The sequence below is a fragment of the Fukomys damarensis genome, unplaced genomic scaffold (assembly GCF_012274545.1).
Source record: "Fukomys damarensis isolate Sample0158 unplaced genomic scaffold, DMR_v1.0_HiC HiC_scaffold_36, whole genome shotgun sequence".
In the NCBI taxonomy this organism is placed as follows: domain Eukaryota; kingdom Metazoa; phylum Chordata; class Mammalia; order Rodentia; family Bathyergidae; genus Fukomys; species Fukomys damarensis.
The window spans coordinates 43,642,262-43,668,676 of record NW_022900948.1 but is presented as its reverse complement, the minus strand read 5'-3'; the positions used below and the strand labels follow the sequence as shown (position 1 = coordinate 43,668,676).

Here is a 26,415-nt window from a genome sequence, read left to right as displayed (position 1 = left end):
GCGCGCCGCGCAAAGGAGGGACGCCGTTCCCCGCCGCCAGCCGCCATCCTCACCCTCCTTCCTGCTGACCCTCCTCTGCGGTGACCATCCGGGTGCGGGGTCCTCCAGCCGAGCGCTTCGGGTTTCCCCCTTTCAAATTTCGGCCGGAATGAAGCTGCACACAGCTGCCAACCGAATGTGGTCCCAGAAGCCCGCCCTCGGCCACAGCCGCAGGAAGTCGGGGTGAAAGCAGATGCTGGTGGAGCGCGCTTGCTAACTCGCTTCGAATTTGTTCTAACCTGTCCACGGACCAGTCACCCCCAAACAAAAAAATCCTAAATCAGCCCCTAAGTCCCAAACCAACCAATCCCTCCCACAAGCCCCTCTGCACGGACGGATGGGCTGAGCCTCCTCCAACCACTGCTGGGGACAGAGAGGCTCAGGAATGATGTGCTCCGGCTGGGGGATGACCGTGGCTCTGGGAGCAGAACTTGGACAAACGAATCCTTCTCATTAAAGAAAAATCTTCGGAGATAGTGGGGTTTATTTATTCTTTTATTTTCTCAAAAGCTGGGCTCAGGAGTTGCTTGGGAGGGGGCTGTTGGGAGCCGCTGGCGGTGGACCTGGGTCTCCTGCCCTGACCCCTTTCTGGCTCAGGGCTCTGGCCGAAGGCCTGCAGTGGTCCATTCTGCCTTGGCCCGGGCCAGTTCTCACCCTCGTGCCAGCATCCCTGCTGTGGGGAGAATCCGGCTTTCCCCAGCGCCTTTCTCCTGCTCCGATGCTCAGCATTTACTGGGGTACTGTGGGGGCAGGGACACCCGGAGACTCTCAGCTCCAACCCCTCTCCGCAGCGAGGGGAATCCCAGCACCCAGTTTCCAGGACCTGGGATTCCTTGTGGGACAGCTGGCCAGTCCTGCAGCCCCGGAGCTGGAGGGAGGCAAGGACCTCCAGGCTACAGGAGTCGGGTCAGGCTGACCCTCTACAGTGAGCCTGCTCCATTCTGTTAGGGACACCCTGACCTGGGCCCTACCTAGAGAGGGCTGGTGAGCCAGGCTCTGGAGCGCCCTGCCCAGCCCCTACCCTAACCCCAACATGGCTGCCCCACCACTTGGGAGCCTCCCCTGCAGCAGGCTGGAGAAGCCCACTGGCCAGGTCATCTGTCCCCTAAGAGAATGATGAGACCCCCCCCACACACACACACTCTGCCACTGCCAGGACATTTGGCGCTTTCATGGCCAAGGATGAGAAATTTCCACCTTAAATTATTGACATTTAATGAAAAGCAATGTTCTGGGCTTTGGCAGGATGATATTGGTGCCCTACTTCTTTTTTAAGGTCTCCCTTGGGCAGACAAAGTACTTTTCTCCAGGTTATGGAAGGAAAGGGGGCTCAGCAGGTCTTCCATGCCATTCCTAGTATGGGGCCAGGGCATCTGGCTGCAGGTGATGGCACAAAGTCTGGCTGGGCTGTGTCCTGGTCCCAGACTGGACAGCGGGGACTGGCTCTGTACCTCCTTCTCCAGACACCGTCCCTACAGGACCACTCTACAGGACAGTCTCACCCATCTCTACGGAGGCAGCTCCCAGGAGGCCAGTGAACAACCTAGTCTTTTATTTGCCCAAGGCCAGCTGTTGTAGGCAACCAGACCCCTAGATTTCCAAAAGGGGTGAGGGAGGAGGGACAAACCGCTCTGCCTACCAGGTGCTGCCTGTCCCCACCCTGCTTCCTGCAAGGCAAACTTGTACCATCCAGTGTCTCCCCAAGTTTAGACGCTATAGTCAGTTGTCGCAGAGGAAGCAACTGAGGGACACTGACCCCTGTGCCAGGCCTCCGCTGGCCAGTCCAAGGTCAGGCTCCTTCCCTGTCCACTCCCAGCAGAACGCTGTTCAAAGACTGGGGAGGGTCTCAGGAGCCCATCTGGCGGCCTGGGGGGGCGGGGTCAAGGGGGGAGGATGGGTGTGGCTGGGAGAGCAGCTGCTGGGCTGGGGGAAGGGGGGCAGCTCTGAATAGGGGACCCCAGCTGGGGTTCAATAATGATATCAGTGGGGGACAGGCACAGCCCTCTGCTGTCCAGATGGGGAAACTGAGGCGAAGAGTCTTCTGATCTCTGGAAAGGAGGGGCCTCCTTCAGTTCTTCAGGCCCATTCATCTTCCCTACAGGATGGCCCTGCAGCTAGGGAGCCTCGTTGGCAGTCACTTAGCGTTTAGACCGAGACACAGAGAGCAGAAGGCAGCTGGGTCACCTGGCCACAGAGCCCCCGCCACTCCTGATACACTGGAGGGGACGCCCCCAGCGACTGCTTTCCCCTGCTCATGTGCTGAGAAAGGCTCATTTTTAGCACCTGGCCTCCTTTCCCTGCCTGGAGGGAGCTCAAGAGACAGAGCAGAGGAGGCAGCCAAGGGGGACAGGGAGACCTAGAAGAGGGGACCAGGGAGGTATCTGTTCTCCCCTGCAAAGGACCCAGGCAGAGGGGCCCTCAGCCGCCATGCAGCGTGGAGATAAAGAGGACGCTGTCCCGGTCCTGCAGCTGGTAGTCCAGCTCCCCCTGGGGTAGGAGAGAGAGGAGAGGACATCAGGGCAGAGCCCACGTTTCTCCCCAGAGGTTAGGAGGCGAAGAGCGAGGGCCGACTTTTCCATAAGGACAGGTACCCCACACATCAACAAGCGAACCTCCAGCTGCACTTTCCCTCTGCACTCGGGGTGGGGGACTCAAGCAGCTTCAGAGTGGCTGGCTGCTGCAGAGGGACAGCCTCCCTCTCTGCACTGAAGCTGCAGGGGCCTGGGAGGGGTCCCCAGTACTGACCAGCAGCTCCCAGTCGGCATCGTTAATCAGCACCAGAATTCCCGGCCGCCTGTGGGAAAGATGGTGGTGAGTAGCAGGGAGCAAAAACGAAGGCAGGGCCCGGGACTTGGCTCAGTGGTGCCGCCACCTGCCTCGCAATTGCAAGGACCGAGTTCAGCCTTCCGTATCAACAAAATAAAAGTTAAGGCAGGAGGCCCAGTCTTGGGCCATGGGGGGGGAGAGTGGAGGGAGCACTTTGTCCGATGTCTGGCCAGAGACCTCTCAGGGAGGGGGGGTTGCAGTCTGTAGATAGCCATGATCTTTGGGACCAGCTGCAAAATGGGTACCAATGCCAGCACCACCAGCCGGACCTCACGCAAGTCGTTAGCTTCTCTGCACATAGTTTCTTCATTTGCAGAGGGGCCGAAGTGTGCTGCCTGCCCACAAGGCTGTGAAGACCAGTTTGGCGCCCTCCATACTGCCTGTCATACACCCAGTAGGAGGGGCCACTGGCTTTTTTTCCCCCTGGTACCTGGGATCAAACTCAGGACTTTGCACTTGTGAGGCAGATGCAATATGACTGAGCTAAATCCCAGGCCCTACACCACTTTCAATCATAATATCTTAGGCCCTGGAAAGGAGGATCTCAGGCTTCTATGCCTCACCCATGCCCATCCTGAAGGGGCCACTGTGGGTCTTCTGGGTCAGGGACAGTGCCTGTGGCCCCAAGCATCTGAATGTTCAAGAGCTGCCCTGCCTGTGGAAGGTGGGACAGGTCCACATGTGGACAGGCAGCTTAGCCTGGCTCCCGCTGGCAGCAGCCCAAGGATCACTGCTGTCCTTGCATGTGGCCTCCGGGACTGCTGTAGCAGGATCTGAAGCAGGACCTGGTGGCAGCTCTGGCCCCCAGGGCCTGTTGGTGACCTAGGCTTTGAGGCAGATGAAAGGAGCTTCTCAACTGTGCTGCCCACCTCTGTGCACAGGAGTTGTCTTTGTTTTTTGGTACCAGGGATTGAACTTGGGTCCTTGTGCTTGTGAGGCAGGCGGTGGAACCACTGAGCTAAATCCCTGGACTGTCTTTGTTTTGTTTTGTTTTGTTTTATTTTTTAGTACCAGGGATCGAACTCAGGACCTTGCGCTTGTGAGGCAGGCTCAGTGCTACTGAGCTAAATCCCCAGCCCTGTCTTTGTTTTAGAAGTAAAGTGACTTCTCGCTACATGGAACCTATCATTTGCTAGGAGCTGGGCCTGGGACAGGTCAGGAAGACTGCGTGTGAGTGTGCCTGAGTGTGTGCACGTGAGTGCACTCGATGACGCCCTGAAATCCTAGCCTATGCTGTCCCACACAGTATCTTCTGGCCACTGGTGGCTCTTCAAATTAGTGAAAATAAAATGGAATGGTTCCAGTTTCTTAGTCACACCAGCCACACCGCAAGGGTTCAACAGCCCCAAGTGGCAGCAGCTACCACGCTGGACAGCTCAGATACAGAACATTTCTATCACTGTGGAAAGTTCATGAGAAAGCTCTGCCCTAGACACTCTGGGATGAGGGGGGCCCTGGGCAGTCTCTTCTTAGTCACTTCCATACCGAGAGGTAACTGAAGCCCAGAAAAGCAAAAGAACTGGCCTAAGGGTCCACAGCAAATCTGTGGCGACTGGAAGGCATAATGAGTATTAATTTGGAGAAATATACCAGGATCCTTTCATCTGGGTTTTTAACAAATGCCCAAGAGTCCCGTGTGGTAATGAGAAAGCTGAAAAGGGACGACAGAGCTGGCTGGAAGCGCCCCCTCAGAGGAGTCAGAGAGAACAAAGGGGAGGCGAGGACAGAAGAGGCCGAGACTGAACTCAAGGACAGAGCTCAGACAGCCTTCCCTCCCTCTGCCATCTTCAGGGAAGGAAGAAGGGGACTCACACGCTGTCTCCCTGGATGAACAGCTCCGGCCGCTCTTTTAGCAAATTCGTCTTGATCCAGACAAGAAGGTTCCGGATGTCCCCTGGAGAGGAAGGCACAGAACAAACTAACGTCAAACCAGAGTTCCTAGCCCCTAAAGCCCTGCTTGGCCCAGAAGGAAGTAAACACGGCTCCCAGGGCCTCTTTTAGGTCAGACTGTGCTGCTCGTGATCTTGTGTTCCTAAGATGCGGAAATGAGGGAGAGGTCCTCGGAGAAAGCGGCCTCCAGCTTTGAGAAGCATCGGCCTCTACCTATAGTAAGGACTCGAGGCAGACAGTGGGAGAAACTGTCACATCCAAGAGCCAGGGCAAGAGCCCTCTGCAGGGCTGGAGACTGGGCTGAGAGTGGCCGGCAGGCTTCTAAGGGCCCAAAGAGCCCCTTCCACCTTTATCTCTCTAGCCAGTCCCAGATGTGGGGATTCAGCTCTGCTCTTGGAGGGGTCTGCACATATTCCCTTTTGTGAGGAGAGAAAAACAATCACTGAGCTGATAGCATCAGTTAATTTCCTCTAGCAGAGGGAGAGAAGGATCCTTCACCAGCCACGGATGCTCACAAATCACTGTTCCAGGGCTCCTCCTCCCATAGCCCCTCAGGCCAGCAACAGCCACCTTGAAGAGCGAGAGATTCAGGGTGGAAGGGCCTCTCCTGCTCAGTAAACACCAAGTCCTGCCTCCTGGGGAGAGTGGTGCTCTGGGACAGCCACCAGTCCTTTTGTCCCCAAGGTCACCCACCTCTCCTTCCCCAGGACAGGGAACCAGGCCTACGAACTCTTCGGTACCTAGGATCTCTGCCACCCAGCCCTCTAACAGTTCTTCTGAGGCTGCCAGGGGTTGTGCTTTCTTAAAAGTGACCCAAGGACAAAGACCCTAAGGACAACCCAGCCTCTGGGAAGCCAGTGGGGAACTTGGGCCCAACTGCAGCCTGTTTCAAGTCTGTCTCACAGGGCTCTGCTGTTTGGGATGCCCGAGACAAAGCTCCAGGGCTGGGCTGGGGCAGGGCCCAGCAGGGCCCAAACAGTGCAGCCTAGGCCAAGGGTCCCATGTGCCCGCAGTGTGGGCCCCACAGCACAGACGTGGCACACGGTCAGCCTCCGTGGCGGGCAGGGCTTATCTCCTGGTCTGCATGCCACCCTCGCAGGAGGAACGCAGCCTGGGACTGGTCTCTGCTCAGCACCAACACCCCTTGATCTGATGCCAGCAGCGTACAGGCCACGGGCAGTGTCTACCTTCCGATACGAGTTCCTCCTTCTAAACAAAGAAGACTGGAGTTCCCATGGGCCCTGGAATGGGTGGGGTGGGGAGAGGCTGCCTGCAGCTAGCTGCGGTCTACTTGGCTTTGCGGTGGGCTCCTTCCTGAAGTCGAGGTTCCAGAGGCTTCCCCTTGGCCTCCATCTCGGCACTGTCTGGTAGGCCGCCAGCCCATACATCTTGTGGCCGCTCGATAGAGCCACCAGGGCCTGACACATCTATCGCCAGCCCTGGCGGGCGGGGCTGTGCTTGTGTGTGCAGAGGCATGACGGGGACCGGGCAGTGCTTGGCTTGGGGACCATAGGCTGTACCTCCACAGACCCGAATGGCCTCCGTCACAGAGCCAGGACTCAGCTGGGGAGCAGCCCCGATCCTCCAAAAGAAAGGCACCTTGCTCCACTGAGTAGGCACCAGGCTGGGGGAGGGCCAGTGGTCATGGTGGGGTCATTCCCGTGATGGCACCGGCATGGAGTCCGGGGGGGTGAGCCGGGGATGAGTCCTGGTGCTGGCTCATTTATCACGATGCTCTTGTTTGCTGAGGTCATTCCCTCCCTCCTCTGCCTGCCCCCACCCCAGGCCTGCACACATTTTTGATAGCCTGTTACCATGGTGAGGCTACCGCATCACCACCCGTATTGTTCCCCCATGCCTGGATTTGGGGGTGGGGAGAGGTGGAACTCATGGCTCCCTTCGCAGGCTGCAAGGGCCACTTGGCCTGGCCTGAAACGCATCCCCTGGGACATCTTGCTCAGCTTGTTGAGGCCCAGACAATATGCAAATAGGCTCCAAGCCAGATGGTCGGCTTCCAAAGGGGCCCAGGGGAGGAGGAAGGGTTAAGCAGAGTCAGGGGCTGGTGGCTTGGGGATGGCTCTGGGATGGATGGGGGTAGGGAGGGTCTCACTTCCACCTTCCCACTCCTGCCTTCCTACTCCTACTGCGGGCCTTCTTCCTCCCAGGACCCCGTGGAATCATTCACAATACAGAAATTTACTGAGCAACTACTATATGCCAAGTGCAAGGGAGACAGCAGTGAGGAAGATGGGCACAGAGCCTACTCTCACCAAGCTAAGAGGCCAGCAGGGGAGACAGATATTACTTAATTAGTTGTGATAAATCAGCCTTCTTTGTTTCGGATCAGGAAAGACCTTTCCAAGGGTGTTAACACTGAAGCTCAGGCCTGAAGGATGAGTGAGGGAGGCGCACACGCGAAGACCTAAGGCAGGTGGACCTGGCAGGCTCAGGATGGCAGCGCAGAGAAGGCAAACAGCTCAGCACCAGGGGCCTGCTCTGGATGAGGGCACTCCCACTGGGAGCCCCAGGCCAAGTGTCTTTTCCACAGGCCCGGGCCTGTGATTCGTCCGTCAAACAGGACGCTGCTCAAACACGAGCGATTCCGGTCTTGTTCTCATTCTCGGGGTAGGGGCAGAGCACTTAGCGCTGCTGGACTTAGAATGCTTGCTGGACACATGGAACACTGCCGAGTCAGGGAGCAGACAGGGTGACAGCACCGATCTGGAGTTGGGAGTTGGACGCTGTCATTTCCTAGTTATCTGAGCTTGGAAAACGGATTTTTAGAGGCTCAGCTTCCTTGCTGTGTGAAACAGGGCGGTCAGAATGCCTTACAGGGATGTTCTGAAGACAGAGTAAAATGATCAGACACAGCTCCCGATGCTGTGCCTACACCCACATCAGAGGGGAACCTGTCTCCTCCGCCTTCTCTGTCCTGGGCTTCCACATGCTCTGCCCACCGGCCCAGCCCCCAGCTTTAGGGGAGAGGTGCATCACTGATCGGGTACTGATGGGCGGGCTGGGGCTCTCTGGAGGGTCCAGTGCTTTCCCACAAGAAGCTGGAAAGGAATGGGAGCAGCAGGAGAGTGGAACGGGGTCCGGGCACTGACTAGCCTTCCTCCCTCATTTACTTACTTACTTATTTATTTATTTTGTCTTTTTTGAGACAGGGTCTCTCTATGTAGTTGAGACTGACCTGGAACTCACTATGTAGCCCAGGCTGGTCTCGAACTCACAGCGATCCTCCTGCCTCAGCCTCCGGAGTGCTGGGATGCCAGGTGTGCGCCACCACGTCCGGCTCTTCCCTTACTTATTTTTTTGTAATACTGGGGATCGAAACCAAGGCCTTGCGGTCTACCACTGAGCTCCATCCCCAGCCCTTTTTAACTATTTATTTTTCTGCCTCCTATCATCCATTTTTTTATAAGTATATGCTTGTGATATATAATATACCATTGTGGGTTTTTACTTTGAGACAGGGTCTTGCTAAATTTCCCAGGCTGGCCCTGACTTCTGTTCTGCCTGTATGTGACACTACCCCCTGCCCCGCCCATGCCCCCATTTTTGAGACCAGTCTTGTTCTACTGTCCAGGCTGGCCTCAAACTCTTAAGCTCAGACGATCCTGCTTCAGTCTCCTGAGAAGCTGGGGCTAAGGGTACTTGTCACTGCACACACCTGTCTGCTCCGTGCTCCCAGAACAACAGGGCACACAGCACCAGGGGAGGGAGGTGAGTGCCCCGACATGGTGGGCGGCCTTGGGTCCTGGCCCACCCACCAGAGGGAAGCTGCTGCTCTGGTGGTGTGATTAAGAGCTACCATTCAGCCGGGCATGGTGGCGCACGCCTGTCATCCCAGCACTCTGGAGGCTGAGGCAGGAGGATCGCTGTGAGTTTGAGACCAGCCTGGGCTACATAGTGAGTTCCAGGTCAGTCTCAACTATGTAGTGAGACCCTGTCAAAAGACCAAAAAAAAAAAAAAAAAGAGCTCCCACTCAGGAGCCAGAAGAGCCTGCACTGTGGTTGAGATGACACTGAACAGGATGTCATATCACCTGTTTTGGTGGTACCTGTCCTCTGACAAATGGGGACAATAATTCATACTCCTCAGGCTTGCTGTGAGGATTAAGGCACAGTACTAACAGTAGACCAGCAGAGTGCTGTTGTGTGATCAAGTGACTTCGATTCCTTGTCCTCTGGGCTAATGCTGCCACAACATGTAGCAAACCCATCTTAGAGTGCACCCATGAAAGCTCCTGCAGGCATCTCAGCCCAGCAGACTTGCTCCTGTCTGGGGACACTGACTTCCCACTGTGGCAGGGCCAGCTGAAAGGGAATGACCTCAAGATCTCCCTGCCATTGAATCCCAGCTGCAAGAGGCCCTCACCCAGCCTGCCTTGGGGACAGGAGGTCACCTCCTGGCAAGCAGCTCTGTTAACTGCTCTTTCCTTCCAAGCAGAAGTCTGCTGCTGCCAACACTGGGCCTGCTGGTCCTCCCTAGGGCCACGCCAACAAATGTGGCTCCTCACCCCCACTGGCCCTTCAGATTTGGGAGATGTTGAGTCTTTAAATCTTCTCTGCTATAGGTTAAACAGTTCTGTGCCCAGAAAGTCCACTAGGCTCCACGTCAGGGCTCTCCTAGCAGCCCACCCCAGGTCCGAGGTGAAAGAGAGAAGAAAGCACTGGCAAAGGGTGGGGGAGAAGCGGGTGGAGGGAACCTCGAGGCTCCATTTACAAGTGAATGGGGGTTAAGAATGGAGCAGTTTGTGGGCTAAACTGGCCTCAGAAGGAGGTTTACAGATGTGTGAGGGGACGCTCCTCATTGTTTAATTAAGCAGAAAGTGGATCTTTTCAAAAGCAATTTTGCACAGGGACTGGGAGGGGTGGGGGGAAAGAAGGGCAGTGGGGAGGGGATCAGCAAACAGGCCCCAGAGCAGAGAAAGGAACAGCTGGCCCCAGAGAGGTTGTGAAATGCATGCTAAGCAGTTTAAAGCGCCGGAGAGCTAGGCTAGCTGGGTTCCTGCCTTCCCTCACCAGTCACCCTTTAATGTGAGCAGAGCCAGAGCGGAGGGCACAGGACAGGGTGGAGGAAGTGGGGCAGGGAAAGGTGAATCAGGCAGTCTCCCACCAGGCCAGGCCGGGGAGCCTGGAGTCCACGGATCCTTGAGCCATAAAAGCCAGCTCCCAGCAGCGGAAGGGGCCAGAGCTGCCTGGTGCTGACCACCCCAAGCCCGGCCAGTCATGGAGAGGATCTACTCCTTCCAGGTGGTGCTAAAGGACCCCACCACCACCCTGGCGTGCATGCAGAGACATGCGAGCTCTCACTGGATCTGCACACTCGACTTCACAAAAGTGAATACTGGGACCTGGAAGCAACTTTACCAAACTGGAGATGTCAACAGATACTGAGCTCAACAAAGAAACAGCCTGTCTCCCATTCCACAGATGGGAAACAGGAGTCGCGAATCACTGACATGCACCGTACACTGCCGGGCTCCTATCTTGCTGTCTCAGCCTCTTTGGTCTCACCTGCCCTCTCCTCTCACCGTTGGTTGGGCTGAAGGCTCTCCCTTGACCCCTGTGTCCCCTTGTTTGTGGGACCTGTCACAATCCATAATCTGTGGCTGCTGCTGTTTTGGCCACAGCCTCCAAGATCTGCTTGGCCAAGTGCTGGCCTGTGAAGGCTGCCAGACGATGGATCTGGGCACCGGTTCAGGAGAGAGTAAGACTGCCCGCAGCACCAAGCGCCTGCCCTCCCACTGGGCTCATGTGTGCCAGGGTAAGGCCTAGTGAAGGCCGACCAACTCTTGGCTAGTGTGACCCATACCTCCGTGCACACCAAGGTAAAAACGGCAACCACAAGTAGAGACCCACAGCAGGGGCCCAGATAGTGAGCTAGGGATACGCCCCGCACCCCAGTTTCCTTTCCTTCCATCCAGAGAATTGGGGAGTGTGGCCCCCTACTTTCCCACTACAAGTGGCTAGAGGATGAAGGACAAGAAACCCAGGCACTAGACTAGCTTTCCTTCTCGGGTAACTGGCTGTGCCTCAAATCCATTCTTTCTTCCTGCCTTTCTCTCAGGTCTGGTTTCCTGGATGACAGATGGTATGCATCTAGATAATCACACAAAATGAACTCAGTAGCCGTTGAAGGCAAGAACGAATAACCCAAAGGGTAACAATGCAAAGAGGGATTAACAGCAAGATGTCAGCGACGCCAGAGATGTTGAGGAGTCACTTGGGTCAAGTGATGATGGGCAGGTAGCAGTGCCTGGACTTGGAGATCCTGAATCTGGGCCTGGTTACCGGCACTAGATTTAAATAACTGTATGACTTGGGTGAGACCTCTGGGACCTCTAAGTTTGGTTTCCACTATTTGCTCCCCGCCACACACTATTTACTTAGTGGTGCTGAGGATTGATCCCAGAATCTCAGGCTTGCTAAGCAAGCACTGTACGACGGAGGAGCTACATCCTTAACCCGCTTTCTACCTTTTTTTTTCCTCCTACGGTACTAGGGAGTAATTGAACCCAGGGCCTTCACATGGTGCTACATTCTCAGCCCTTCTTTTTTACTTTTAGGCAGGATCTTGCTAAATAGCTAAGATAGCTAGGCCGGGCTGGAACTTGTGATCCTCCTGCCTCAGTTTCTTAGGGAGCTAGGAAGATGGGCTGGAGCTACCCTGCCCAGATTTGTTTCCATCTTTTAAAATGGAAAAAATGGCAGTTACCTCTTAGGAGTTTGTGAAAATGATTTGCATATCCAACTGGGGCTTTTCCTACCTCTCCGAACTCAGCCTGTATCCCCTATGATCCTGGCCTTCTTTCAGTTCTTCGTCCACCTCAAGGCCTCTTACCCCTGAGGCCTCCACAAGTGCTTCCTCACTGCCCAAAGGGCCTTTGGTGCCTGCTCTCCCTCTGCAACTCAGGCTGGCTTCTTTTCATCCCTGTGGCCCCTGCCTCAATGCCACCTCCTTAGAGAGGCCCCCATTCAATTTCCTCCCACTAACACCACAGTTTGGAACGATACAGTTGCGTATTTTGTTTCCTTGCTTACTGCCAAGCTCCACGTCCATCCCACTGTTGACTCCATCAGGGCAAGAGCCAAACACCCAGCAGCAACTACAGTGACTGGCACAAGAAAGAACGAGGTACTTATTACTACAACTGGCACTTGCTGAGTACTCAGTCAATGAATTAATGAGATGGGGCTGGAATTGGGAAAGTTTCTGCAGGCTTTTTTGCTGAACAAACTTGAGGGGAAATAAATAATAACTTCTGATATTTTAATAAAGTTGCAGGTAAGTTCTTTGAGATTCAATCTGTGAGTCGGCAGCAAACCCTGTTCCCTCCCAAGGCTGTGTGGCCATCTATCAAACTAAGAAACATCATCTTGTCACCTGCAGGTATTCCCCAGCAGGGACACACAACTTCGTCATCCTGACATGAATGCCAGCCACCCATCCGTTTCCAGCTCAAGGGGAGCACTGCCCTGCTCCTAAGTGTCCCCCATACTGGTACATGACAGACAGACCCCCCTGTGCCGCTGTCCCCTGACCCAAGGGAGGGCCAGGGATAGCTGGGTAGCAGGGAATGTGGGCCCTCATAACCATTTGATTCCTGACAGTTGTGCCCATTCCAGAAAAATCCCTCAAATCTCCCTTGACTATTTCCTACTGTCCCCCACAGGAACCCCATTCTCCAGGCTCTCAGCACTAATTATTCTGCTCTGAGCATCTACTGCCAGGCCTGCAAAGGACCTCAACACGGGCCGGGGGTGTGGCTCAGGGTTCAGCCTCCAGTACCAACCCCCCCAAAAACAGACCTGAATGGCTGCCACATCCAGGCCCTGCCACTAAACTACACTGATGGTTACCTAGCCAGACCTCCAAAGGTTACCCTTTAAGACCTCCCCAGGGGAAGTCAGGGACTGGCTCCTCTTGCTCATGTGTCTCTTCAATGACTGGACATGGTCTGTCACTCGGAAGTGCTTAGTACGTATCTGTTTAAGAAATATTAGCAAGTATCTGAATGAACAAGTTTTTAAAAATCCACCATCTCCCTTTGTCAACCTCCCTCCTCCAGGCTTTGTAACTGGAGGGAAGGAGAGGAGACGTAAAAAGAATCAAGACGTGTTGTGTACATGTACCTAGGTGAAAGTAATTATTACTTTGTACTGCTAACACGTACTAATAAGGACTCGATCCTCACATGCCAACGGGAGCCTATTTAGTCTCTTCATACATTCCATTCTCATCAGAGGCTGCCACTTTCGTAGGCTCCTCCTCTGCTGCCATATTACAACAGAGACACAGGGCACAACCTGCTTCTTCCTTTCAGTGACACTGACAGATGGATCACCATTCCCACCTCACAGATGACAATGCTAAAGCTCGGAAAGGTGAGGTCACTGCCCTAAAGATTCTTTTTTGAGCCCAGGATCTCTATGGGGCCCAGGCTGGCTTCAAATTCACAGCGATCTTCCTGCCTCGTTCTCTCTGAGTGCCGGGATTATAGGTGTGCGCAGCCACATTGAGCTTACTGGTCTAAACTTCTGGCGGGGGGGTCCTTGTACAGAAGCCCCATGTAAGGACTAAGCTGCCCCACCTCCCTCCTATGAAACTGGCTGAATCCAGAGAGGATGGGAGATGAGTGTTCTGGTGCAGCTTCCTCCTCCCTCCCCATGGCCAGGGAAAGGTTGCCCCTTCCCACTCCTGCCCAATGGGGCCCAGGGATACACTGAGAAAGCCAATACTCACAGGGCTCCTCCTGCCCAGGCAAAGTGACTTGATGTTTCTTTACGCCATCAAACAGGAGCTCTGCACCGCCTCTGCAAAGGAAGTCCAGAGAAAAGACAGCCAGGTGAGCTCCTCAAAGTGGAAGGAGGCAGCCGAGCCTGAGAACGGAGGGTGGGGCTGGCAGTAGAATCCTGGAAGATGCAGAGATCAAGGTGCAGGAACACAGTGGGCAGCAGGGACTGATTCTCTCCTGTGATTTCCTGATGTGGTAAAGTGGAATGCGTATAATCATCAATAATCAAGCATCCAAATTCATAGACTTTCATTTTTATACCTCTTCTTTCTTGAGAGACAGCTTAGAATGAAGCTGCAGAACTTAGGTTTTAGAGCTGCCAGCCCCACGGTAGGAACCAGATTCCACCCTGGGCATGTAACACAATCTTCTCAGGCTTTGATTTTATGTGTGTGCGCAAGCACGTGCGTGTTATTGAGGATTGAACCTGGGGCCTTTGCAGTGGGCTATACCCCTAACCCTTTTTTAACTTTATGCTTTGAGACAAGGTTTTGCTAATTTGCTAAACTGCCTGGCCTGGGCTTGAATTTGCAATCCACCTGCCTCAGCCTCCCAGAGTGCTTGGATCACAGGCATGTAATCCCACGTCCAACTTCAAGCCTTGCTCTTTCCATCTGCAAAACTGCCGAGAAGCAGCAAGCACAGTGGCACACGTCTGTAATCCCAGCTAGGGCAGGACGATCATGAGTCTGAGGTTAACCTGGACAACTTAAGGAGACTTCACTCAGAAAAGAAAAAAAAAAAAAAAAAAAAAAAAAAGAGGAGAGGCACAAAACCCAGGCAAGCAAAGAAACAAAATGCCAAGAAGACCTAGGAAAGCCTCTGGAGACCTTTGTGCATCTAGCAGTTTCCCCGGGCTAGGTCAACATTGGAAATGCCCATGTGTGCCCCTTGCTGCTGGCCGAGTAGGCACAGAACAGTGCAGGAGGCCTAGAGAGTCACTGGGCTTAGCTTCAACAAAGAGAAACTGTTCACATCACCTTGCTCTTTTATTAGATGTTCTTCATTGCCTTTCCCCCTCAGGCCTTCTCAGGGAAGGAGGGAGGACGACATTAATTCCATTTGACCAGAGAAGCCGACCGAGGCCTAGAGAGATTAGGCCACTTGTCCAAGGTCAGACAAGCAGTAGCTGCGCTAGGATTTGAATCTAACTGGTTCCTGCTAAGCTCTAGCAACATTGCCAGAAACGAAACAAACAACCCATGACTCCTCTGAGGTCACAACACCCTTTGGGGACGGAGTTTGGTTCATTTCTGTGCCCCAGCACCTGGCCAAGGGAAGGCTGGGACAGCAGACATGTTCAGAGCCAAGTCCAGAAGCCAGGACTCCTGCGTCCCACACAGCATCTCCCTCTGGGTCTCCTGATTCCCATCCCAGACTTCACATGGGTCTGAAGTGAGAAGGCCTTAATAGACTTGATAGATGTGATGTCTCCCAGCCCAGCACCCTTTCCCCATCTCAGGGAACAGAGATGTCCTAAGGCAGCCCACTGGGAGGCAAAGGCAAGGCAAGCATTGTCATGGGAGAAACATGGGGCGACTGTCATCCAAACAAGGTCACGCTTTGTTGATGCAGAAATGTGGAGGGGGAGCAGAGGCCCATCTGTGGCCGCGCGCAGGGCCATCTCAGCTGCAAGTCTGCACAGAGCCTGCATTTATCTCCTTCCAAGAGCCTCGTTTCTCCTGGGTAGGGGTTGGCACATGCAGCAGCTGGGGTGGGGGAGGGCAGCAGGCAAGGGGCTCAGAAGTTGGGGGTCAGAGAAGAAGGGTGGGAACTAGAAGTGCTGGGACCCATGCAAACAACTGAGAGTGGCCAAACCTGGTGGTACCAGGCTCGGAGGCTGAGCCTGTTTTTCCCTTTAGAAGCAGATGAAGGGAGGACCAGTGTGGTTGAGAGACCTGGCACTGCTGGGTCCCAAGGGAGAGGCTGGCATTTGTCAGCACATCTGGAATGGGGAAGATCCACGCTGAGCCTCTGAGTGATTCAAGGAGGCAGACAAGGAACTTGTTTTGGCTGTGGAGACTCAAGGGCAAATCCCATTATATCTTAGAGGATTTACTATTCACACTCAGCTAAGATAACTCCAACATCATGAGGGTTATGTATGACACCAGTGACAGGTATAGATATTCTCCAAATGCCTTCACTTTTCCTTTTTCTTTCTCTCTCTCTCTCTCTCTTTTTTGTACTGGGGATCGAACTCAGGACCTTGTGCTTGCAAGGCAGGCATGGTGCCACTAGGCTAAATCCCTAGCCTTTTTGTTTTTTTACTGCTAGAGATGGAACCCAAGGCCTTGAGCACGCTACACAGGAACTGAGCCACACCCCCAGCCATGCCCTCACTTTTTCTAGTTTATCTTCTTCATTTTTTCAAGAAAATCATCTATTTATATTTACTTATTTATTTCCCCTCTACCTGCTGGAATACAAGCTCTTCCTAAACAGGGCCTGACACACAGTAGGTAGTCAATAAATATTTGCCAAATGAATGAAAATGCCCACTTTTCTCCATTCTTCTCTGACTTCAATGGTGTGTCCTGTCTTGCCAAGACTTCTCCAACTTGTTGAGGAGAAAATGGAATGGAACAAAGGTGATCTCAAACCTGGCTGTTATAGCCTGGACCTAAGGAACCCAAAACACATCTGTACTACACACTCTGAATCCCGAGTTTCCTGAAAAATGCTCTAAGGACAGTTCAGGGGAAAAGATAAAAGATGGCAGAAATGGTTACTGACCAGAGAGAGCAAGGTGGGGGCCGGGAATTTAGCTCAGTGGTTCTGCTGCCTGCCTTGAAAGCTTAAAGGCCAGAATTTGATCCCCCATACCAGAGAGAGAGAGAGAGAGCGAGAGCGAGAGAGAGAGAGAGAGAGAGAGAGAGAGAGAGAGGTGTTCCTGGGTCCTTGAAGAGCTGCGGGGCCAAGATGACTATGTCTGCGCCGGGGTTAGAAGTGAAGACACACCCCGATTCTCAGCAGGCAGAGGCAGGACCCCTGGGGGAATGATGGGCATGGCAGCCTCAGGTTCATACAGAAGGATGAAGCACAGCTGCTAAGAGATGCATGAAATGAAAAGATGAGATGTACAACATCTGTGGACAGAGAAGGGATCTGGGTCTGGCACATATCTTGGGCATTCTTACTTCCCATGAAGTGGAGGTGGCCAGGTGGCTGCAGGAATGTTGTCCTGCCTTGCCGGGGTTCACTACTGCTCTTGGGAGTGAGGGTGATGTCAGAAAAGGGGCAATTATGTCAGTCTATCAACTTCGGAAGGCAAGGGCCTTGTTTCCCTCATGACTTCCTTCCTTACTACCAGCTCGTATCTGGCACACAGAAGACATCTCTGGTAAACAAACACTGTGTGATTCAGTGACAACGAAATGCAAGTGGGCTACGGATAAACCTTAATGCTGGCAGCTTCTTCCTTTCCAACTCTGCTGCAGTCTGTCAAGATAGCATGGATCCTTGTAGAACCCCCGGGCTTGGAGGGTATGGCTAGGCCCAGGGTCAGTGAAGCAAAATAGGAGGCGAGGCCAGTGTAGTTCTAATTGGAGCCAAGCAGTCGGACAATATCGTCAATTAAAATGCATTTATCACTCATGAGACTGTCCCCATTCTAAGGGACAGAAATGCTGAACACTGCAGAGCATGGACAGAGTGCTATTTATCTTTGTATCCTCTGTAACTGGCCCACTGCCTGGCACACGGTAGGCACTCAATAAATGACTGGAGAATGAACTACCCAGTGAAAAGAAAACATGAAAGAAATGGAGCATCCAATGAGAGAAAAGGAATGTAGACGAAGATTTTAGATTTGCATACCAGACCTTTCTTATCACATAGACCTTAGTTAATCTTTTCTCACACAGTCTTCTCTCACACTCAGTCTCACTTTCTCTGTGATTTTGGAAATGATAACCACCCGTTTTTAGGGCCCCCCCCTTTTTTGAGACTGACCTGCAATTCACTATGTAGCCCAGGCTGGTCTCGAACTCGCAGCGATCCCCCTGCCTCAGCCTCCCCAGTGCTGGGATTACAGGCATTACAGGCGTGCACCACCACTAGGTCCGGCTTTTTCTTTTCTTTTTCTTTTAAATTTCTCTCTAAATCCTCCAGTTTTTTTCTCAGCTTTGAGTTTTTTGTTTTTGGTTGTTGTTTTGAGACAGCGTCTCCCTCTGTAGTCCAGGCTTACATTGGACTCGCTATGTAGCCCAAGTTGACCTCGAATTCACAACATTCCTCCTGCCCCAGTCTCCTGAGTGCTGGGCTCACAGGCATGCGCCACTACACCCGGCTTTTCTCTCACCTTTGAAACCATGACAAACCTTCTGTTTGGGGGAAAGATAGTGGCTTAAAGAAATTTCCTGCTCGTTCTTTGGTTATTTCTCATGATCTTCAGAAATTACTCAGCAGGTTTACTGACTACCCTGAAAGAAGCTCCAGTCTGCTTAAAACTCAATTCTTGGGAAGGAGTCCCGTAAAGAAATCAAGAACCGAAGAGTGGTAGTTTCAGGTTCTAGAAACTCAGATGCCAAAGAGATGGGCCCGGTCGGAAATGAGACTACTAAATATTGTGGGGAGGTCGCCTGTTAACTGTCATGTCTTTTGAGATCTGCAAACTATAGGACGCCGATAAGTACCCGGAGCGCACCTCCCGCCGTTGTGTGCGCCTCTATTCCCGGACATACGGCCTTGGGGCCAAGGGAGACCGAACCCCTCAGACTCGAGGCGGGTGGTATAGCTCAAGGCGGGTGCGGGGAGCCTCGGCAACTCGGCCCTATCAGGTCCCAAGGCAGAGGGGAGCTTCGGGCCCGACGACTTCAACGCATCCCCGCGGCGCCCCAGCTCCCTGACTCACCCGAACTCCACTTCCACTGACAAGGGCGCTGCCATGTTGAGGAAGCCTAGCTCGTAGGAAACTCCCCCTGAGTTCCTGCGCGCCCACCAATTTCCGGTTGCCGCCTGGTGTCGTGAGCGGAAGAGGCGGAGCCACGGACGGAAGAGGCGGACCCGCCAGTCCGTCTTCCTCAGCTATTGGAGGAAAGTTCGAAAAGTGCAGGAGAGGCGGTCACTTACTCTCAGAGACCGTGGTTGCCGGTTGTTTTCAACGAAACCGCAGCTAGCTAGTGCAGAACCGGCATCGTCTTTGGCTCCGTGACTGTGAGCAACGTTACTGCTTATCTTACATTAGTTTTAAATGTCTTCAGCCAACATACTGCTTGGGCGACCTCGTTTACATGTCGTTTTGTTTTGTTTTGTTTCTCACTGTGTAGTTGAGACTGACCTGTAACTCACTATGTAGCGCAGCCTGGTCTCGAACTCACAGCGATCCTCCTGCCTCAGCCTCCCGAGTGCTGGGATTTCAGGCGTGCGCCACCACGCTCGGCATCACTCGTCTAACTGAAATAAAAGCGACCCCCCAATCTTTTATTTCTGCCCCATAAGTCTTCTAAGCGGTGAACTCGATGTTCAACCTGTCCCTTTCGATGTTGATTCAGATGTCACCCAACAGCTATTTATTACACGCTCATGTGCCAGGGGTACCTTTGGTGCATTGGAGTCAAAGGTGAAAAGGGCGCAGGTTAGGTTCCTCTTGGCTCTAGGGTCTTAACATGCTAGCGGGGGAGACAAGTTGTCATCAAGTAAGCATACTAGCATACTGCTGGGCGTGATGGCTAAGGCCTATAATCCCAGCACTCGGGAGGCTGAGGCAGGAGGATCGCATCAAGTTCGAGATTAGCCTGGGCTACATAGTTTAGGCCAGTCTGAACTACAAAGGGAGACCCTGCCTCAAAAGAAAACAATAAAAACGAAAAACTAGCATACTAATAAGTGTAAATCTCAAATGGAAAGAAATGATCTGACGCTACAGACATTTCAGGCTGGGGATTTAGTTCAGTGGTACCGCACCTGGCCTCGTAAGTGCCAGGTCCTGAGTTTGATCCCTGGTACCAAAATAAACAAATATAATACATATAAATAAAGTTACAGGTATTTCAGAAAGAAAACTGGGAGGTGGGGGTGTAGCTCGGTAGTGGAGTGCTTACAAGGTCCTGTGTTCGACCTGAAACTGGACGGGAAGTGCTGGGTGCTAAAGCTGGAGTAAACTAGGGGCGTGCAGGGCCGTCCACTGAGAGCAGAAGAGGCAAGCAAACCAGAGCAGAAGGGAGGACGGGGGGAGTTGGTGAGCAGCGAGTTTGCTAAGATGGGGGTTACAGTTGTTTCAAAAACAAACATACAAAAACCGTTTTTACAGCTGAGGGCATAGCTCATTGTGTTTGCCTAGCATGTGTGAGGGGCCCTGGTGTCAGACAACCACCACCACCCCTGCCCTGCCCCAAGCAAAAACAAAACCTTTCTGGTTGCAGTGTGGAGCGTGGGTCAGAGCAGGACAAGCAAGGGAAGTGACGGAGACCACTGGAAGTTGTTGCTAGAGCCCAGAGGGGAAACTGGAGTGGATGTGGCTGCCTGGGGCTCTAAACTGCAGCACATTCTGAACCGAACTTGGTACCGGTAGAGGCTGGCAGTGTAGCCTGCTGTCTAAGGGCGTACTGATTTAAGTCGAGAGCTTGGAGTTCAACTGTTAAATCCAGGTCTCAGAACATCCTTGCTGTATCTTTGGGGAGGCCCCTTAACATCTTTGTGCCTCACTTACCTCTTCTGTAAAATGGAGATAAGAGCCCTTCTTTATAGGAATGTAGTAAGGACTAAATGAGTTCTTGGTATAGGCCAGTCTATTTGAGATAAGGTTCTGCTGTGTAGTCCAGGGTGACCCTCCTGCCTCAGCCTCCCAAGTGCTGGGATTACAAGTGTGTACCACCAAGTCCAGCCCGATGGTGAACCTTTTAGAACTTTCAAGGATGCAAACAGCCCATTGGGCACCTGTGCCATAGGTTTTATCACCACTGATACAGGCTGCGTTTCCCCATCTCCTGGATACCACTATCAGTCGCCCAAGCATTCCGACACTGTCCTCAGTTATTTCTCTTTCTACACCCAGTCAACAAATCTAGATGAATCTCCTGGTTTGCAACCTCAATTTGTTCCACACCTCCACGTCCTCTGTCTCACACTTGGACCTCTCATCTACACCTGCTTGCTCTGGCTGCCTGTCTCGTTCCTCTTTTTTTTAGCGGGGAGGGTGCTGGGAATCGAACCCTGGCCCTTGTGCTGGCCAGGCAGGTGGCGGAACCACTGAGCCAAATCGCCAGCCCAGTCTCATTCCTCTTTGTCTCCGGCCACGGCTTCCTTGTCCATTTCAAGTCTGGACACTTCTGAGTCCCCTCAGTGTGTTGGGCACTGTTCCAGGGCACTGGTAGACAGGATGAACAAGACAGCTCTGGTTCTTGAAAAGGACAAAGGAGTCTGTTGGAACGTGAGACAACCCCACAGTCACCGAGCTACGTGTTACATTGCTTCCCCTCTCTGGAACTCAGTTTCCTCAGTCTGTAAAGAGAATTTAGAGCTGGGTGTGGTGGTCCGCACCTATCATCCCATCACTCAGGAGGCTGAGGCAGGAGGATAGCAGTGAGTTCAAAGCCAGCCTGAGCTACATAGTGAGTTCAAGACCAACCTGAACTACATAGCAAGACCCTGTCTCCAAAATAAAAAAACAAACAAACAAGAACCAAGTTGTATTATTCATATAGGAGAAATAACTTGGTAGACATGAGATGTGCCAAGTGTGTGTCCCCTGAAATTGAAGAATGAGTTCCAATCCATAACAGAGGTTAGGAGTGGGAAAGGTTTTTTGTGAGAGGAGTGGTCCTTCGTGGGTTACCACTAGACCTTTTGTCAGGAGAAATTTATACATCAAAGTAACGATGTGGTTACAGCATGGGTCAAACGATAACCAACAAAGAAGATTAGAGGTGTAGCCACTTAGCTAATACCCAACAGGGAGGAGGGCACGCAGGTAGCAAGCACGAAGCTAGTGTCCTTAACGGTGGCTTATCTGTGACCCCTAGGACAGGGGGGATTCTGGGAAGGGAGGGGTCAGGACAGGACACCCGCCTGGGTGTCTGATGCCTAGTGGACCTCCTGGATTGGGTGATACAAATTGCAGTTTATTCTCAAATTCATACTTCTCCCTTAGGGAAGGGTGCAAGTCTGGCCACTGTGACTTTATCTTGAGACTTTGCCTTCTTCAGACGTTCCTCCAGCAGTGATTCTGATGTCTTCATTTTTCCGCCGACTTCCTTGAGAACCCAGGCCCTCTTCGACTGTACATTAATTTCTATCTAACTTAGCTGCCTATAATGTTATAAGCACGTACCAACTAGACTCTCCAACATGATTGTAATCTGCATATACTTCAAACATACTCCAAACGTGTACTAATAAAAATAAATAGCCCAGCGTGGTGGCACACTCCTGTAATCCCAGCACTCAGGAGGCTGAGGCAGGAGGATCTGTGTGAGTTTGAGACCAGCCCGGTCTACATAGTGAGTCAGGTCAACCTCAAGTACATAGTGAGACCCTGTCTCAAAAAAAAAAAAAAAAAAAAAAAAAAGAAAAAAAGTGTGTTTTAGACCAAGTGATCTCTAAGATCTTTTCAGCAAAATATGTTAATTATTCCATGGCCTTAGCTTTTCTAGAGCAGAAACCCTTCCTGACTCACCTTGGATACCCAGCATATAAGGAAGAATTGTACAGTGTACACTGGCTCAGGCCGTGTTAGCTGTCTGTCCTGAGAGCCAGGGTGCTCCGGAGCATTTGAATCCCTTCATCCATGTGACCTTCACCGAGTACCAGTGCTGGGGCAGGGACACAGCCAACAAAACTAGTGAGTCCCTGCCCTCCTGGGGATGACGTTCCAGAACACAAAAGTGGCAAAGCGGCCCCCGCGGTGAGAGCAGTGATATGACGGGGTGGGGGGAACACACATGAGGCTGTTGGAGACTCCCTAACCCAGCCCGGGGATCAGGGAAGCCTTCCCAGAAGTCCTGTCGGGCAGAGCAAGACCAAGGGGACCTGCGAAGTGGAGGTGGGAGCGGACGGGCCCCGGCTCATCTGGAGGCTGCCCAGCACCCACTCAGATGTGCTTCTGACTCCAAGCCTTCCTCACTCGTCCCCTGCGTAACACAATTAGCTTCACGTGGTATACATTCACGGAACATTTATCGCCCACCATGTGCATCCATCAAATCCCAGGAGGCTGAGGCAGGAGGACTGCCAAGATTTCAAGGCCGGCCTCAACTACATAGACCCTTTCTTGGGGGCGGGTATTTATTGAGTCGTCTCTTTGCACCTGCTGGGCACTTCACGCGCATTATCTAGTTTATTCCTCACAGGGACTCCTACCATTTTTTAGAAAAGAAAACCGAGACAGAATGTGCGACTTGGCCCAGGACGCTCACATGTCAGGCCGCAAACCAGGTTCCGTGCCTTCGGCTCCTCCCCCGGCCCAGGGACCCACAGCGCCTCTGCCTGCCTCGCCCTCCCCTCGGATCCTCTCGGCGCGCGCCGAGGGCCCCATCCTCCGTCCCCTCCAGCAGGCCGCCTAGCCGGGGCGTCGGCCTCCGTCCTCTCCGAAGCTCCTGGGGAAACAATGGCGGGGTCGGCGGGGGAGGCGAGGGCGCGGGAGCCCCCCTGCCCGCTGCCCTTTGTCTTCGCGCCCGCGCCCCACGCGCACCCCGGGAGGCTGGGAGGGGCCTCTCGCAGGCTTCCTCCTCCCATTCTTGTGCTAATTGGGTGTCAAGCTGAGATCAGTGAGAAAGAAATCCGCCCCGGCTCGGGTTAAACTGCCGCCAAAGCCGAGGGCTGAGCCCGGAATATCATTAGGCCCGGAGGGGCTGGCCGCACATCGAGGCCCCTTTGAAAGTCCCTCGGCCGCCCCCTCCCCTGCCACTGCCACCTCAACGGTATTTAACCTTCTTCCCAGGAACTGAAAGTGATAGCTCCGCACTGGCCCGGCCTCCACTTGAGCGTCCCCCGAGCCGCCGGACCTCCGGGGTCGCTGCGGGCTGGCCCCTTCCCGCCTGCCCTCCTCCAGCCCCGCCGTTCCCAGCCCGTGGTCTCTGAGGCCACCTAACCTCTCAGCCTCAGAATCCTCATCCTTGGGATGGGATTTAGTGAAATTATGCTGCAAGCGCTCCGCGCGTGTGGCCTCTGGCGAGACCTCACTAGAGGACAAGGACTCCAGCCTGAGGTCTTAACATGGGGGAGTGCAGCAGTGCCCCTGAAGGATTCACTTTTCTTTTTTCCACACAGGGTCTCACTACGTAGTTCAGGCTGGCCTCAAACTCCACGGTGATTCTCCTGCCTCAGCCTCCTGGAGTGTGTGTGTGTGGGGGTTAGAGACTCCCACAATGCCCTGCAGGGATCACTTTCATATCTTGCTTTGTCCCTACCCCCTTCCCTTAGCCCTGCAGTCTGGCTGCCCTTCTTTTAAAAATTTTTTTTTGGTTGAGAGTCTCCCTTTGTAGTCCAGGCTGGCCTTGAACTTGCAGTGATCCGCCTGCCTCTGCCTCCCAAATGCTAGGATTACAGGTGTGCACCATCTGCCCTTTCTTTTTATGCAGTAGTCGGGATTGAACCCAGGGTCTTCATACAGAATTACTTCCCAAATTCTGTGATTTTGTTGTTGTTGTTGTTGTTTTTTAAAACAGGATCTCATTATGTAGCCCAGGCTAGCCCTGAACTTGCACAGATCCTCCTACCTCAGCGTCCTCAGGTGTGTGCCACCACACCCTGTTCTCAAATCTTTTCTTAGGGTCTCACTTTGTGGTTTATTGACCTTGCATTCACTACACAACCCAGGCTGGCCTTGAATTCACAGCAACCCTCCTGCCTCAGCCTCCCAAGTGCAGGTACCAGAGGCATATGCCACTACATCCGGCTCCCAACCCCTTTTTCATCTTTAGAGACAAGACAGTCTGGCTAAATTGCCCAGGCTGGGCTTGACCTTGTTATCCTCCTGCCTCTGCCTCTGACTGCTGGGATTACAAACTCACACCTTCATACTTGGCTATTTATAGGATGTTTAAACCAGTCGGACAGCACCCTCCTCCTTTTTGGAAGGTAGAGAAGAGCGATCAATGATGTCATCAACAGTCAGCAATGACAAATGGCAGCTGTGATGAAACAACACCCAGAGAGAGCTGCAGTGAGCCATGGAGAACACTGCGCCTCTGCTCCTGGCTTCTGGTGCTGTTCAGCGATGAACTGTACTATCTTCTCTCTCGTCTTTTCTTACCTCTGCCTGGAACTTCCTAGGAAATCCTCCCTAGCTGCGGAGGGGCAGCCCAGCCCAGCCCTGACTTCTTTGCTAGATGTGCATCCAGGGGCCCACCAGTGTCTCCATCCCTGATTCTGGGTGGGGTGGTCCTGTGACAAGTGGGAAACAGCCTGTTCTGATGTTTAGTGACCCTCCTGCTTCAGCCTCCCAAGTGTTGGGATTACAGGTGTGCACTGCCACACACAGCTTTTTTTTTTTTTTACAGTGGTACCTTGGTAATCTTTGTCCATTGGTTCTTGGAGGTACGAAGAGTACTTACCAAAATCTTAGCTGGAAAGGGTAGCAAGTCATGTGGTGATCAACATGGACAAGTGCTATCTTACACGTGAAGTACCTGGACAATATCTCTCATCAAAGTGTTGAGTACCAAACTGGACAAGTTCCAAGGCAGTGGAGTGTGCCCTGTATCAACTACTGTGCAGTGAGCAGATGTGGCCACAGGCCCTGTGCCAGGAGCTTCCCATGCAGGGTCGCATTTTAGTTTTGCAAGGTAGGGACTCCTTTATGGGAAGGGCATCGAGGCCTGGCCTGCAGGCCACACTGAATCACCACGCACTGCACTTTAATAAGCCGAACCCCACCCACTGTCCGGAACTGGCTGTGGAGGTTAAAGACTCGTGCCTCCTGTCAGCCGAGCCCAGGCCCTCTGAAGCCCGAGTGAAGAGCCTCAGGGCTGGGCACAGGGACCTGCTCTGCGGTGCCTGGGGAGCACAGAGGCTCCTTTCTGCTTCCCTCAGGCTGAGGACCAAGGGGCAGGACTGGATTCTCTGAGCTCTGCGCACCCTCTGCTGGCTACCACTGGTGTGGCAGTTGTGCCCAGCAACCTCCAGGCTCCTCCAAAAGTGGCTGAGTAAGGCCCCGGGTGCGACTGTCCACCCCTCTCCAGAGCACTAGACTCTCCTCTCAGAGGCAACTCCCCTGGGAGGCATCCCGACTTCCCAGCCAGGCCACCAATCACCTCAGCTGTCAGTTATTGGCCCAGGGTGTGGCCCAGAGCTGGTGACACAGGCACGGGTGGAAAGGAAGTCGCTTCCTCCTGCCTACTGCACCAGGAGGCTGGTGATGCAGTGGGAAGGGCGCAGCTGGCCTTGGGTTTCAGCCCTCACTGCTGTACTTACTAGTGTGACCTTGGCCAAGGGACAAAAATCTCCACGTGAGGCTCAAGATTAGGGACTGGACCCCCAGGGGTGCACACCACTCACTGGCCCAGGCAGGCTGTGCTGAGTGCTTCCCACTGCGGGACTCCCAGCCGGGGGAAGGCTAGCCAACGCTGTGCTGCGTTAGGAGCAGCCAGGCAGGTTAGGGAGGCTCTCTGTGGCTCCGTGGCTGCCACCCAGGAAGCTCTTTCTAGCCCCAAAGCAAGCAAAGCAAACAGTGGGCTTCAGCAGAGCAAGGGTTTCCCCTCAGAGGCCCTTCAGCTTCTGGATCTCAACTGACGGCTGGCTTTCATAGGACACCGGTCACTGGGCCATGGCCACAAGCTTCTAAATGAGGCCTGGCTTGGTGCTCAGGTCAAATGTGTCGCCAGAGCTGCCCCAGCTGGGCCGGCACGGCCCAGGACCTGGCATCTCTCGAGTTCCACCAGTCCCCGCGGGAGACCCGAGCAGACGGGGCGGGCTC

General features: G+C 53.4%; 1 protein-coding gene across 1 annotated transcript; it reads right to left on the bottom strand.

Annotated features, from left to right (window-relative positions):
- Nucleotides 1–497: 497 nt before the first annotated feature.
- On the bottom strand, nucleotides 498–18,527 carry Urm1 (ubiquitin related modifier 1). Its single transcript, XM_010627309.2, has 5 exons — nucleotides 18,415–18,527; nucleotides 13,508–13,578; nucleotides 4,678–4,759; nucleotides 2,785–2,833; nucleotides 498–2,526 (listed from the first exon to the last, which is right to left on the bottom strand). Exons 1-5 carry the CDS (start codon nucleotides 18,447–18,449, stop codon nucleotides 2,458–2,460), a joined length of 306 nt encoding a protein of 101 aa, XP_010625611.1. The 5' UTR covers nucleotides 18,450–18,527; the 3' UTR covers nucleotides 498–2,457.
- Nucleotides 18,528–26,415: the final 7,888 nt, after the last annotated feature.

Excerpts from the sequence above, each read along its gene's own strand:
- Urm1 (XM_010627309.2), bottom strand. The coding sequence starts at position 18,449 with ATGGCAGCGCCCTTGTCAGTGGAAGTGGAGTTCGG. Across the intron at positions 2,834-4,677 it reads TTCATCCAGGGAGACAGCGT|GCGGCCGGGAATTCTGGTGC; the intron begins GTGAGTCCCCTT and ends TCTTTCCCACAG. Across the intron at positions 2,527-2,784 it reads ATGCCGACTGGGAGCTGCTG|GGGGAGCTGGACTACCAGCT; the intron begins GTCAGTACTGGG and ends CTCCTACCCCAG.